At 50.7% G+C, this 13706-nt stretch overlaps 1 protein-coding gene across 1 annotated transcript in view; it reads right to left on the bottom strand.

Annotated features, from left to right (window-relative positions):
• LOC147111989 (copper-transporting ATPase 2-like) overlaps positions 1-13706 on the bottom strand; it is a 122401-nt gene that overhangs the window by 6738 nt on the left and 101957 nt on the right. Inside the window, 2 exon segments of the mRNA XM_085999439.1 lie at positions 13030-13147; positions 13270-13473. Of these exon segments, the coding sequence (XP_085855565.1) occupies positions 13030-13147; positions 13270-13473 (322 nt within the window).

The following is a 13706-nucleotide window of genomic DNA, read 5'->3' as shown; positions in this document are numbered from 1 at the left end:
TTAGAACATAAGAAAAGTCAAGGACCAGTAAAGAAGTTACTCCAACTTAGGATAAACAAATCACCTGAACCCGATAGCTTACATCCAAGAATCCTGAAGGAAAGTGCAGAAGAAATAGCAGAGGCTTTGACTAAAATTTTTCAAAATTCTTTGGAATGGAAAATATTGCCAGAGGACTGGATGACGATAAATGTCAGACCGCTCTTCAAACAAAGAGATAGGTAAGCCAAGAAATTACAGGCCAGATAGACTTACTTCTAGTGCCCCGAAAAAGTTAGCGCCCCCTACGCCGTAAATTCAGTGGTAGCGCCCCAAGCAGGAGGCGGTGCGCTACTGGAAGCGCTCCACCTCCTTCCTGGGGCACTACAGGTGAATATTGCACCGCTACATGCAACAGCTCCATGCACGTCGGCACGTAGCGCCTCGTCATTGCAGGCCTTCCTCCCCTGATTAAAGGGGAGGGGCCTACCTCTGCACGCTCTGGGGCCCTGCTGGACCACCAGGGAGCGGGTTATCGGGAAAGCAGCCCGGCACTCAAGCGGAGTGCCAGGCTGAACGATCGCAGCCGGCACTCTGAATAAAAAAGGGGAAGGGGGCAGGTGCTGGCAAGCGGCCAAAAAAAATGGCCGCCCGACACCTGCCCTTTAATTTGCGCTGCCACGGCTGCAAAAAACGCTACCCTGACTCTGTTGGACATATCGTCCGCCGATAGGTCAGGGGGCGCAACCGAGGTTTGCTGCCGGGGCGCTGTGTACGATGATGACGCCATCACCGGCGCCGCTGCACCATGGGGCGCTACCGGCCACCGCTAACCTCCCACTGAATTTCATGGGAGGCGTTAGTGCCGCCGCGCCCGGGGGCTAGGGGCTTTGCGCCCCTTTAGCATTCACCGGGGGCACTAACGGGAGGCGCAAAGCAACCCAATTTCCCCCCCCTAGATTCTAGAATGCATGATGAAACTACTAAGCACTTAGAGAAACATAACTTCAACAGGGCCAGTCAGCATGAACTTCTAAAAGGCAGGTCATGTTTTACCAATTTTACAGAATTCTTTGAAGAAATAGCAGAGCAGATATAGCAGAGAGGATAGATAAAAGGAAATGAATTGGATATAGTTTAGATAGTTTTCAAAAAGCATTTGATAATGTGCCGCATGGCAAAAGATAAAGCTACGTGGAATTAAGTGGAATGTGGCCACATGGATAGACAGCTAATGACAGGAAGCAAAAGCGCCACCTGCGTTGTAGGGCAAGGACATTTTTCAGACTGAAAATGTGAATGGCATTCCACAAGTAGCTGTGTTGAAGACTGCTCTTATTTATTACATACATATAAATGATATAGACTTAGGAATAGATAGGTTGGATAGATAGGTGGTAATTTTGTTTTTTATTCATTCACGGGATGTGGGCGTTGGATAGATAGGTGGTAATTTTGTTTTTTATTCATTCACGGGATGTGGGCGTCGCTGGCAACTCTAGCATTTATTGCCCATCCCCAATTTCCCTTGAGAAGGTGGTGGTAAGCCGCCTTCTTGAACCGCTGCAGTCTGTGTGGTGAAGGTATTCCCACAGTGCTGTTAGGGAGGGAGTTCCAGGATTCTGACCCAGCGACAATGAAGGAACAGCGATATATTTCAAAGTCAGGATGGTGTGTGACTTGTAGGGGAACTTGCAGGTGATGGTGCTGCCATGTGCCTGCTGCCCTTATCCTTCTAGGTGGTAGAAGTCGCGGGTTTGGGACGTGCTGCCGAAGAAGCCTTGGCAAGTTGGTGCAATGCATCTTGTAGATGGTACACACTGCAGCCACAGTGGTGGAGGGAGTGAATGTTTAAGGTGCTAATCAAGTGGGCTGCTTTGTCCTGGATGATGTCGAGCTTCTTGAGTGTTGTTGGAGCCGCACTCATCCAGGCAAGTGGAGAATATTCCATCACACTCCTTACTTGTGTCTTGTAGATGGTGGAAAGGCTTTGGGGAGTCAGGAGGTGAGTCACTCGCCCCAGAATACCCAGCCTCTGACTTGCTCTTGTAGTCACAGTATTTATGTGGCTGGTCCAGTTAAGTTTCTGGTCAATGGTGACCCCCAGGATGTTGATGGTGGGGGATTCGACGATGGTAATGCCAAGGATGGAATGTCAAGGGGAGGTGGTTAGGCTTTCTCTTGTTGGGGATGGTCATTGCCTGGCACTTGTGTAGCGCGAATGTTACTTGCCAATTAACAGCCCAAGCCCGAATGTTGTCCAGGTCTTGCTGCATGCAGGCACAGACTGCTTCGTTATCTGAGGAGTTGTGAATGGAACTGAACACTGTGCAATCATCAACGAACATCCCCACTTCTGACCTTATGATGGAGGGAAGGTCATTGATGAGCCTAGCACACTGCCCTGAGGAACTCCTGGGGCTGGGATGATTGGCCTCCAACAACCACAACCATTTTCCTTTGTGCTCGGTATGACTCCAGCCAGTGGAGAATTTCCCCCCGATTCCCATTGACTTCAATTTTACTGGGGCTCCTTGATGCCACACTCGGTCAAATACGGCCTTGATGTCAAGGGCAGTCACTCTCACCTCACCTCTGGAATTCAGCTCTTTTGTCCATGTTTGGACCAAGGCTGTAATGAGGTCTAGAACCGAGTGGTCCTGGCGGAACCCAAACTGAGCATCGGCGAGCAGGTTAAAGTACCGCTTGATAGCACGGTCGACGACACCTTCCGTCACTTTGAGAGTAGACTGGTGAGGTGGTAATTGGCTGGATTGGATTTGTCCTGCTTTTTGTAGGCAGGACATACCTGGGCAATGGAGTTTAATGTAGAAAATGGTGAAGTAATACATTTTGGAAGAAATAATACACTTTGGAAGTACAAAATAAAATGTACCTTAAATGTTAAGAATTTAACTGGAGTAGAGGATCAGAGAAACCTTTGTAAGTAGATATACAGGTCATTAAAGGTGACAGTGAAGTAGATAAGGCCATAAAAAGGCAAATGGAATTCTTGGTTTTGTACCGAGAAGCATGCGATACCAAAACAAGGAACATAGAATGTACAGGACTAGAAAAAAACATTAAAGTCCAAAAGAGTTATATTAAATGGCATGGGGATGAGCAGGAGTGTGTTTAGACTTAATGGGCTGGATTTCGTCAGTGTGGGCGGATTGGAGCGTGGCAGGTGGAAATCGTGCCAGGACCCCGACTCCTAACTGAAGTGCTGAAAAAGTGGGATTTTCCCCTAATTGGCCAATTGATTTCCTGCGTGTGGGAACCCCTGGCCCAATGAGTCTTTTCAGACAGAAAGTCGCCTCCGATGACGTCATCATTGCTGCTGGATTTAAGGCCTGCAAGCAGCCTTGCTTCTTCTGGAGACTGCAACCTTTATGGCGATTGCTGTCTTCGCCTTCTTCATCAACTATGTCCAGCAGTAGGCCAAAGTATGTTCCACGCTTCGATAAGCCCTCCCTCCAAGCTCTGGTGGAGGGAGCGAGATCCAGGAAGGAGGTGCTGTTCCCTTCCTCGGGGAGAAAAAAAGCCACCCCAGCAGACAAAAGCTGTGTGGCTGCATGTGGCCCAGGAGGTCAGCTCCATCTCACTGAGCCGCAGAACCTGGCTGCAATGCAGGAAGAGGTTTCATGATCTTCTCCGAAGAGGAAAAGTGAGTATGACTTTCCCATCACCCTTAATCTGATCCCCATCGCCTCTCCTCACCAGCACTCTGCTTTGCCAACCTCTTCCTCCACATTCAACTTACATGCCCGCACCCTTACCCATTCCCTCTCTCTCTAAAATCACATTCACTTAACTGTTCGACCATGCAGCCCTCACACTCCCTATTACTGTGATGCCAGGACAACAACTTTCAGCACACAGGGAGGGTCCTTTGTATCCTTCTAAGCATCTATGCTATGGATTCTCTACGCTCACTCCTTCATTCTCACTCAAACTCCACTTGTGTCCCTCATTGCAGGAAAAGAGAGCCCACAATAAGAGGGAAAGAGCCATGACCGGAGGAGGGCCACCCTCAGTAGCCCAGCTCACCCCCTGGGAGGCGGCGGCCCTGGAGATCGCCGGGATCGAGGAGGATTCCCAACTGGGGGAATGGACAGATGGGCGCATCGCAGCAAGCTGGTGACAGAATAGTTTGGCATCTCTCTCATTAACATTGCATGAGTCACTGATAATGAAGCTGATGCTCTAACAGATTGACTTATGATCATCTGCACTTTTCAATGTTCATGTAACCTTGACCTCACATCTCGAACTCTTTCCTTTACTCCCCCACAAAACCATCGAGAGCCCCCGTCCCCACTGTCCAGGAGGAAGAGCCCGAGCTTCCAGACTCCTCAGAGGAAGCTGCAACCTCTGAGGGCGCAGCGTCAGCAGAATTCAGAGCACCTAGCACCAGCATAGACACACACACCTCGGTGGGACCTTCGCGAGATAGAGTAGTGTTGTCTTCTGGTGTATCACAGCTCACAAGTGAGCATCAGCAGATGGTGGAGACAGGGACAGCAGTGGAGAGTCCTCATCGGAGGATGCAGGACTCTGCCAGCTCAGCTGCATGTCGACCCTGTGCCTCCGGGTCCATCCAGTAGAGCGGTGCTTGAACTCCAGGAACAGGAGTCTCTGGCAGGTTTTGTCTCCAGGGCCGCTGCGAGTGTGGAGCGAATGGAGGAGTCGATCGCGAACATGAGCAGAGCCTTTGTGGAGGCATTGGCGCATGAACGCATCACCGCGGGAACGCATCACCGCGGAAAGGATGGCAACCTCCGTGGAAAGGATGGCTACCTCCATAGTAAGGCTGGTTACCGTAGAGGAGAGGATGGCTATGGTAGAGGAGTGGATGGCTACGTCCATGGAGGAGCTTAGTCGCCAGGGTATGGAAAACATGGTAATTGTTCAGAATAGACTGACATCTCGAGGAGTGATGGTCAGCTATTGAGCAAACAAACCAGACCTTCATGCAAGTCTTCTGGAGTAGGACTTCCAGTGCAGAAACAGGTCCTCATGGCCCCCCTGCAGTGCAGCAAGGCGCTGTCCAGCCACTTGCTAGCTCAGAAGCGGGGCTGACCCATGAGAGGGATGTTGGCGGCATACAACAAGGAAGTGGGGGCTCCTCTCCAAGCGCTCACATGACCATGCCACTGCACAGCCCTCGGTCAAAGCCCCACCAGAGTCCTCACCCAACTGAGATCGGCGTCTCAACCCCTGCGCAGCCGCAGGAGCAGCAGACTGTTGCCGAGCCCTCACAGGTTCGCAACCCCAGAGGACGCCTGCCAAAGGTGTCGAGACAGGAGTAGCAAGAAAGTGAGCAAGGGGCCTCCATATCTGCTGAAGCCACAGGGAAGCACCACGTAGGAGCACGCGTAAGAGGAAGATATTGCACAAGTAGTCACAAGGGTTGTCACTTGGGTGTAATGTGTTTAATTTTGAGAAGCCATCAGTTGCTTATTGTCATAAAAAATTCTGATGGCAAACTGTTGCAGTTGTGGCGTGTGTCATTTCGCTAATGGGACTTCCACATTCAGGGCTTAGGGCGGCTTGCAATTGTCAGTATGGTGGTCAGCGTGAGAGGAATCCGCAGGTTCGTGTCCATTGTCGATGCTCTGGTAAGAAGGAGCGAGGCTAAACTGTTTGATTGTGCAGGCTAAGCAAATGTGACCAACATGAGTGTGTCCCTTGCATCCCGGGCAGCAATATGGTGGTGCTCTGGCGCCTTCTGGTCTGTGCATCTTCAGGTGGGTGACTAGCAGCTTGGCGCTCTTGTTGATGTTCCTGCTGTTGGTGCTGCTGTTGCTCATGGTTCTGCTGCTGCCACAGCTGGTCTTCATCTGAATCTGATGTCCAGGAGGAAAGGAATTAAATGGTTGCCATGCTTCTGGTATATGCCTCAGTTGGGGAAGTGCTTAGTCAAGGTGGGGAGAGGGGTTTCCAAGGAGGTCACACTGGAGATGGGTGTCAGGCTCCAAACTTCCACAACACTGAGTAGGCCTGCTAAAAGTTCAGCCAGACCTGAGACAACAAAGTTCTGCCACCTGCAAATGATCATCGGTGAAAATTCCTTTGTAATGGTGGAGCTGCAGCTGTTAGTAAGCAATCCAATTGGGAGGCCGCCAGAATTACCTGGCGTGTTCCAGAGGCGGCGTGTAGGATGGGGGAAATGTCTGAAAATCGGAAAGGCCTCTCAAAATGGGATAATAGAGGCAATTAAGTGGTTGTTAAGGGCCTTAAGGGCCTATCCCACCTCTTGGAGGTGGGATGGAAACGGGGTCAGAAAACACGCATGTGGGAAAATTGCTCGGAGGTGGGATTGGGCCCGCCCGCCATTTTTTGCAATTTTACCACCTTGCACGCCTCCAAACCCGCCTCCTCATGCTTGGCAAAATCGAGCCCAATGGGTCAAATGACCTACTTCTGTGCTGCATCATTCTATGACTCAAAGGACAAGAAACGGTCATGTGAAATTTAAAAAGAAATATTAATATTTTGGATCAAGCCTTCAAGGCTGCTAGAAAATTCTATTTCTGGGATTAATAGCCATCCAGTATCTGAAATTCTTCAGCCAAAAGGTATCCATGCAAACAGCATCTGTTCAGATTAACAAAACGGTGATTCAAAACGTAAAAGGAAACCATTCAAGAGTTTCAAAAACTGTTATTGTCTAGGAAACCATAGAAATGAAGAGCATTACCTCATTATTTTCACAAGAAAATGAAAAGTACAATTCTGTTACAATTTTACTTAGTTACAGAATTATTTTAATGGGCTGTACGATATTAGCAATATATTATTTACATATTTCCTCATGTTACTCAAATTTACAATCTGTGCAGGGTTTTCAGGAAGGAGGTCTTACTTTAACACTTCACATTGCAATAGAATGTCTAGCTTGTTTTTTTACACAATGCACTTAGTAAATAATGTCATTCAGCACTTTAACGGGGTGATAAAGATATTTTATGACAATCAATGGGGTATAACACTATCGTATTCATTGGATTAACAGTGTGATTAAAATAACAAATGTCTAAATGCGTTTTTAATCCTTTTTCCCCATTTACAGGAAACTCTCTTTTAACCGGCACCTAATGGCCCTGAAATTAGGATCGGGAGCTTGCCGCGCGTGCAAGCCCCCGATGTGCACTCACCCTGCGCGCCGACATCTGAAGCCCGGGCCTGCTTGCGTTTCCTGTCACTGGCCCGGTTCAGATGTCGGCGCGATGTGCTTACCTGATCCAGCGGCGTAGTTAGTGCGATGTGCCGGCTGGGATCAGGTGAGCACTCTGCAGCCAATCAGGGGAGGGGAAACTCATTCATGAGTTTGATAGTAAAGACTGTCAAACTCATGAAAAGTACGGCGCCCAAAAGACTAGTTTAACTTTAGTTAAAATTTAAAAAAACATCCCAATAATTAAATAAACTATAAATAACTTTAAAAAACGATTTAAAACAATTAATAAAATTTTTGAAAAAAATAATTTTACACGAATTCGGGTCTAAAAATAAACTTACCTTACTGTACAGTCCTTAAAAACAATGAAGCTGTGGAAAAAATGTAATAATTTTAAATAATAGACCACTTACCTTCAAGAATCCACTACTTACGCCTCCTTTTTTCATTTCCAAAAAGTCCAGGCCCTTGCACACGCGCAAACCTGTCAAAACGAAGGAAGTTCAACGCGTGCGCGCAGAGTCCTGCGCGCACGCGTTGGACCTCTTAACCCCTTAGTTCCATGGAGAGGAAATGTCGGTTTCCCGCGCATGCTGGAATCCGGCAATTCCTCTGGCCACACGCGTGAGTACACCGCCCGTACTCACGCGTTGGGAACGGAATTACTGGCCCAATATCCAGAAATCTCTCTTAACCGGCAAAATTCAGGAGTAGGCTCACGTAAGTTTTACTATATATTAGTAGCCGTGTAACCGGGTTCCTGGATCTGTGGCTGTGTAACCGGGGTTCCTGCACCTGTGGCCGTGCAACAGGGACTCCTGGATCTGTGGCCGTATACCCGGGACTCCTGCACAACTGCCGTGTAACCGGGGCTCCTGCACCTGTGGCCGTGTACGGGGCTCTCGCACCTTGGTAAATATTCCTCTCTGTAATCTGGACTTTTTGATCAACCGGCACCACGCCGGTCCAGTCGGTGCCAGATTTAAAAAAGAGAGTTTCCTGTATTTTATAATGCACAGAGATATTTGCCTCCCTGTTGAAACTACCTCTAGAAGACTTCCTTCCACACATTGGAATTGCAAAGCATTATTCAAACAATTTTCAGGTGCTTTTATATGCAGTAGTGCCACCGAGTCCCCCAAGTGGATTTCATGCAGCCAGCTGCAAGACAAACAACACTGCTGGGATTTGATAAGACCCGTTTCCCAGAAGACACATAGGGGGAGAAATTCAGTATCGCCACGTTTCGGGCGGAATACTCGAGCGGGCGCGAAATTTAGCGCCCGGCGCAGATTATCGCCACCTACTGCTAAATTGACCTGCTTCGCCCCAGGAGGTGCTTGGAGCGCTAAAACAGGCGCTGCATGACTGTCTTAAGGCGTTAAGCCGGAGAAGCGAGCTGCTACCACCGAGGGCGGGCGCAGTGCAGGTGTGGCCGGTTAGCAATTGTACACACACGCTGGCGCTGGTCAGCTCTTAAAGGGGAGGTTCGATCTTGGATTGCAGCCACACCCTGCGCATCGGAGCCCTGATTCTCGGCCTGAACAGACCTGCTGCCACATTCTAACGCCTAGGACCATGGAGAGGGCCAGGGAGCAAGCGCAGTGGTTCAGTGAGGGGGCCTTGCAGGTTCTGGTTGGCATGGTGGAGCGCAGGCGATCTATCCCGTTTCCGGACAGTCGCAGGAGGCCGCTGCCCAACGATTATTGCAAAGCTTGGAGGGAGGTGGCTCACAGAGTGACCTCCAGCAGCATGGTGCCTAGGACCCCTGTGCAATGCAGGAAGAAGTTCAACGACCTCACTCGGGTCGTCAGGGTGAGTACCCTTTTCAGTATCCTCTTCATCCCTGCATGTCCACCTCACTTTATGGCCAAAGGGTCCTGAAAGCCCCAATGCCCAGCCCTCATCCAAAACCTATGGGCCTTTCATGAAACTCACATTCAGCATTTTACACACTGTGGGCTAATCGACCATGGGAGGCAGTGCAGCCAAGATCAGGGCATCACGCTGTACTCAGAGCCCGTCCTCTCTCTTGCAGGGCAAGCTGGCCCATAACAGGAGGCAGCAGCAACGGACCGGGGGGAAGCCGGCCTCACCTTCAAGACCTCAGCGATCCGGAGCAGCGAGTCCAGCAGATTATGGCAGGCTGGATGATTGGCCCCGTCGCCACTGGAGATGTTGACCCCGTTCTGGACAGCAATGGTAAGGTCATCACCTTTTTGACCTCTCTCCTTCCACTTGTGCCTCACACCAGCATCCTTTGCCACTATCGAACCAATACAGTGCATTGCAGCACTCATGCCTCCCTTGCTGCCGCCCTGTCCTCACGCTAAAGCAACTCTTGTACCTCCCTGCTTTCAGATGCTGATTCGCCAGGTGAGGAGGCGGGCCCTCAAGCTGCCACTATGAGTGACTCTGAAGGCGAGGAGGAAGAGGAAGCCGGACCATCAGTGCCACCCTCAGCCGAGGCAGCCCATGGCCATAATGGGGACACGTCTTCCCTGGAGGGGAGCAGGGGGGAATGGTCTGAGGGTGAAGCTCCGGGGCCCAGCGGCCTTCTCCCCGGAGGGAGAGTCTGGCCTCGAGTCCTGCTACAGCGAGCGCAGAAGAGGTGCGGCTCCTCACTGAAATGAGCGCCCAGGCGGAGCACAGGCACACTGACCTCATGGCTGCAGTGGCAAGGATGCCCAAATCCATTGAGTCACTGGCAAGGAGTGTCCAGGACTTCGGCGCAGCACTGGCAAGGAGTCTGCAGGACTTCGGCGCAGCACAGGCAAGGAGCCTGCAGGACTTCGGCACAGCACAGGCAGCTTCCACGCAAGTGCTTAGTGGTGCAATGCAGTCAGTCAGTGGCTGGTCTGATGCAGACGCAGATTGAGGCCACACGAGCACTGACTGCTGCCACCCTCGCTGGATCGGGCACGAATTGCCAGGGCCCTCGCCGCGCCGCAGCAGGCCAACAGTCTGTGCTTCAGCAGCTTGTTCCGCATGCTGCAGTGCTGCCCCGTGGGAGTGCCAGTCTGTCGTCCGACCAGGGAGTGGCTGTCCTCTGACAGGATGGCAGCATTCCTGCTGCCAACACGGTCACTTCTCCACTGCAGCTGCCACCACCTGTAGGACAGACTGGTGCCGCCCATGCAGAGTTTGAGCAGTCAGCAGCTGGGCCCTCCAGGCCCAGAGCTGGTCCAGGCCGTACCTCAAGGGCATCTGCAGTCTCAGTTTCTGACACTCAGCAGCCTTCCCCCAGCCTTGCTGCAGCCACTGGGGTCCCATTGCGGAGGAGCTGCAGGGTGGGAAAGGGCCAATCTCGCAAGCGAAGCAGATCACCCTCGAAGGGCAAAAAGTAGGAGGTGTGGCAAAATGCTGTTAATTTTTTTTATTGAAGGCAGAGGATCGTGGTCATTTTTTGGTTACTCTTGTTCATTGTCGCCAGGTTGTGAGAGACAGTTATGTGTCTGACTGCTTTTTTTGGGGTTTCTCTCTATTACTTTGTCATGCGGGAAGGACACACAGTTTGTTAAATAAAGAAGTGTCTTTATTCAGAATGTGCATGTTTGCTCTTTGAACTATTTGTTGCCTTGACCGGCTTAGGGGTTGCGGAACGGTTCCATTCATGTTCTTTCAATGGCACAAGCCATTCCCTCAGAGGGGGCCTAGAACCGACTTGCAATAAGCCGCTGACGGACAGCCCTTGCACTTTGTGCCTCCCTCCCGTCTTGGTGCTCCTCCTCCTCCTCCTCTTGCTCCTCCTCCTCTGCTGGTGGTCCAATGTCTGGTGGCAGTGGCGGAGTCCTGAGGATTGCCAGGTTATGCAGCATGCAGCACACTACAACGAAATGGGAGACTCGCTCAGGTGAGTACTGAAGGGCTCCCCCGGAATGGTCCAGACAGCGGAACCGTTGCTTGAGCACGCCGATTGTGTGCTCAATGATATTCCTGGTTGCTTGATGGCTCTCATTGTATCGTTCTTAAGCAGGGGTGCTGGGCGCACGGAGCGGGGTCATCAGCCAGGTGCACAGAGGATAGCCCTTGTCCCCAAGAAGCCAGCCTCCTGGGTGAGCCGGGGCTTCGAAAAGGTCTGCCACAGAAGTCCGGCGCAGGATGAAGGCGTCGTGGCTGCTGCCTGGAAAGCGGGCATTGACAGCGAGTATCAGCTGTCTGTGGTCACACACCAGCTGGACATTCAACGAATGGAACCCCTTCCGGTTGCAGTAATCCTTGGCATTCTCTTGCGGCGCCAGCAAAGCCACATGCGTGCAGTCAATGGCGTCCTGGACCATGGGGAAGCCCGCTATTCTTGCAAAGCCCATTGCGCGCTCTTGCTGCTTGTCCAGGGTCATGGGGAAGGAGATGTACTGACGTCTCCTTTTAAAGAGGGCATTCGTGACATGACTGATGCAGCAATGCACCGCGAACTGGGAGATATTGGCAATGCCCCAGTAGTGGATTGGAAGGAGCCGGTGGCATAGAAGTTGAGAGCCACGGTCACCTTCACTGCCACCGACAGACGTCCTGCTCCTCAGTTGAGGCTGCAGATCTGGCTGAAGCAGGTGGCAGAGCTCAGTGACCACCTCCCTGCTGAATCGCAGCCTCCGAAAACACTGCTCCTCAGACATGTTGAGGTATGAGAACGGTTGGCGGAAAACCCTGGGACGGTAAAGTCTCGTGTGCCGACGCCTGTTGGCCCTCCTCCGTCTGGCCATGATTGGCACTCTCTCTCGGCATCTCTGTGCCCTCTCAATGTAATGGAGAAGCCCGACGTTTCCACCCATTGCAGCCCCCATAGTATGTGGCCACTCAAGGTTATGCCAGTGAAAAAGCAAACCAACTACAAAGTTCTGGTCAGAAGCACCTCTGTGAGCGCTGACTCAATGCAGAAAGCTCTCTCCCTTTGTCTCTCTGCAAATCTCTCTCACACACACAGAAGGAATGGTCCAAAAATGGCTACCACTAAGAAGCCAGGAAGAGCCCCCTTTAAATAGTGCCCCCCCAGCCCCGCAGCGACTGGGAACCGTTCCAGTCAACCAGTCGCTAGGAGCGCCAGGCGGAAAGGAGGGGGGGGCACCACTGAATTTCCGGTTCGGGGCGCCCCAAGGGCGTTGCACCATGAAATGACGTCAGGAGCTGTGCGCGCAGCTGAGCGGGCGTTGCGGTTTTGCGCCGCCGCTAAATGTCTGCTCAATTTTGCGAGAGGCGCAGGTCTCGCCGCGCCTGGGCGCTAGCTGGCTCGCGCCCCACTTATTGCCCTCTTAAGGCGCTAACGGGTGGCGCAAACAACTGAATTTCTCCCCCATAGAATTATAGAATGGTTACAGCACAGAAGAAGTCTATTTGACCTGTCGAGCCTGTGCCGGCTCTCTACAAGAGCACTTCAGCTAGTCCCACTCCCCCGCTCTTCCCCCGTAGCCCTGTAAATTTTTTTCCTTCAGATACTTATCCAACAACCTTTTGAAAACCGTGATTGAATCTGCCTCCACCACCCTTTCAGGCAGTGCATTCCAGGTCTTAGCCACTCGCTGTGTAAAAAAGTTTTTTTCTTACATTGGCAAAAGAACCAAATGCAATCACTGTCCTCTGGTTCTCGGCCCTTCTGCCAATGGGAGCAGTTTCCCTCTGTCTACTCTGTCCATCTTCCCAGAAGCAGGTCTTAGGGACTGCTGAAAGTTTTACTTTTGACTTGCAGCCAGCTGCACGAGACCCAAGCTTGGGAAATTTAACAGCACTGGCACAGGTCTGGCGCAATATAAAAGTGCCTTTATTGTAGAGCAGACGGGTAAAGAGCATGCAGCATCAGCATAAAATTAAATATCGCCATGTAACATGACGGTGTAAATAAAGCAGTGAAAATGTAAAAAGCTCCCACTCACCAGCAGCAATAGGGATTCCGACCAGGTTATAAATTAAAGCAAAGATAAAATTTATTCGAATTCGATAAACGGTCTTTTTTGACAAATCGATGCTAGCCACGACATCTAGGAGATCATTCTGGGGACCAAACAGAGAATGTATGACACCACAAAATATAAAACCTAGAAGATATGTTTAAATAATAAGATAATCTGAGAACAAAAGTAAAGTATTATATGAATGCTGCTTTATTGGCTCACTCTAATAAGCACAACATCTGCTGCTTCAATAGCCACGTCTGTGCCGGTTCCAATGGCAATTCCCACGTCAGCCTTTGCCAGGGCTGGAGAATCATTCACACCATCTCCAACCATTGCTACAGTTTTCCCCTGATCCTGAAGCTCCTGCACTTTGGCTACTTTATGCGAAGGAAGAACTTCTGCAAACACCTTCTTGATGCCAACCTTAAAAAATGGAAACACATACATAAAAGAATAGAAAATTTCTAGTATATATACCTTGCTAATTCATATGCATATTTTTCCAGTTGGTCTAGAAACTGTCCTTTAAAAATATTGGCCCTGAATTTGCAGTCGGAGGCTTCCCGCGGTGAAATGCCTCCGATCCACAAATAAAATCCGCGCCTACCTAGGGTCTGGGCGGTATGGAGCTTAGGGCCTGGACAACAGAAGGCATG

The sequence above is a fragment of the Somniosus microcephalus genome, chromosome 10 (genome assembly GCF_052327205.1).
Source record: "Somniosus microcephalus isolate GS21.2 chromosome 10, FLI_Smic_1.0, whole genome shotgun sequence".
Lineage (NCBI taxonomy): Eukaryota > Metazoa > Chordata > Chondrichthyes > Squaliformes > Somniosidae > Somniosus > Somniosus microcephalus.
The sequence above is the reverse complement of the archived record's forward strand: the minus strand, read 5'-3'. Positions and strand labels throughout refer to the sequence as shown.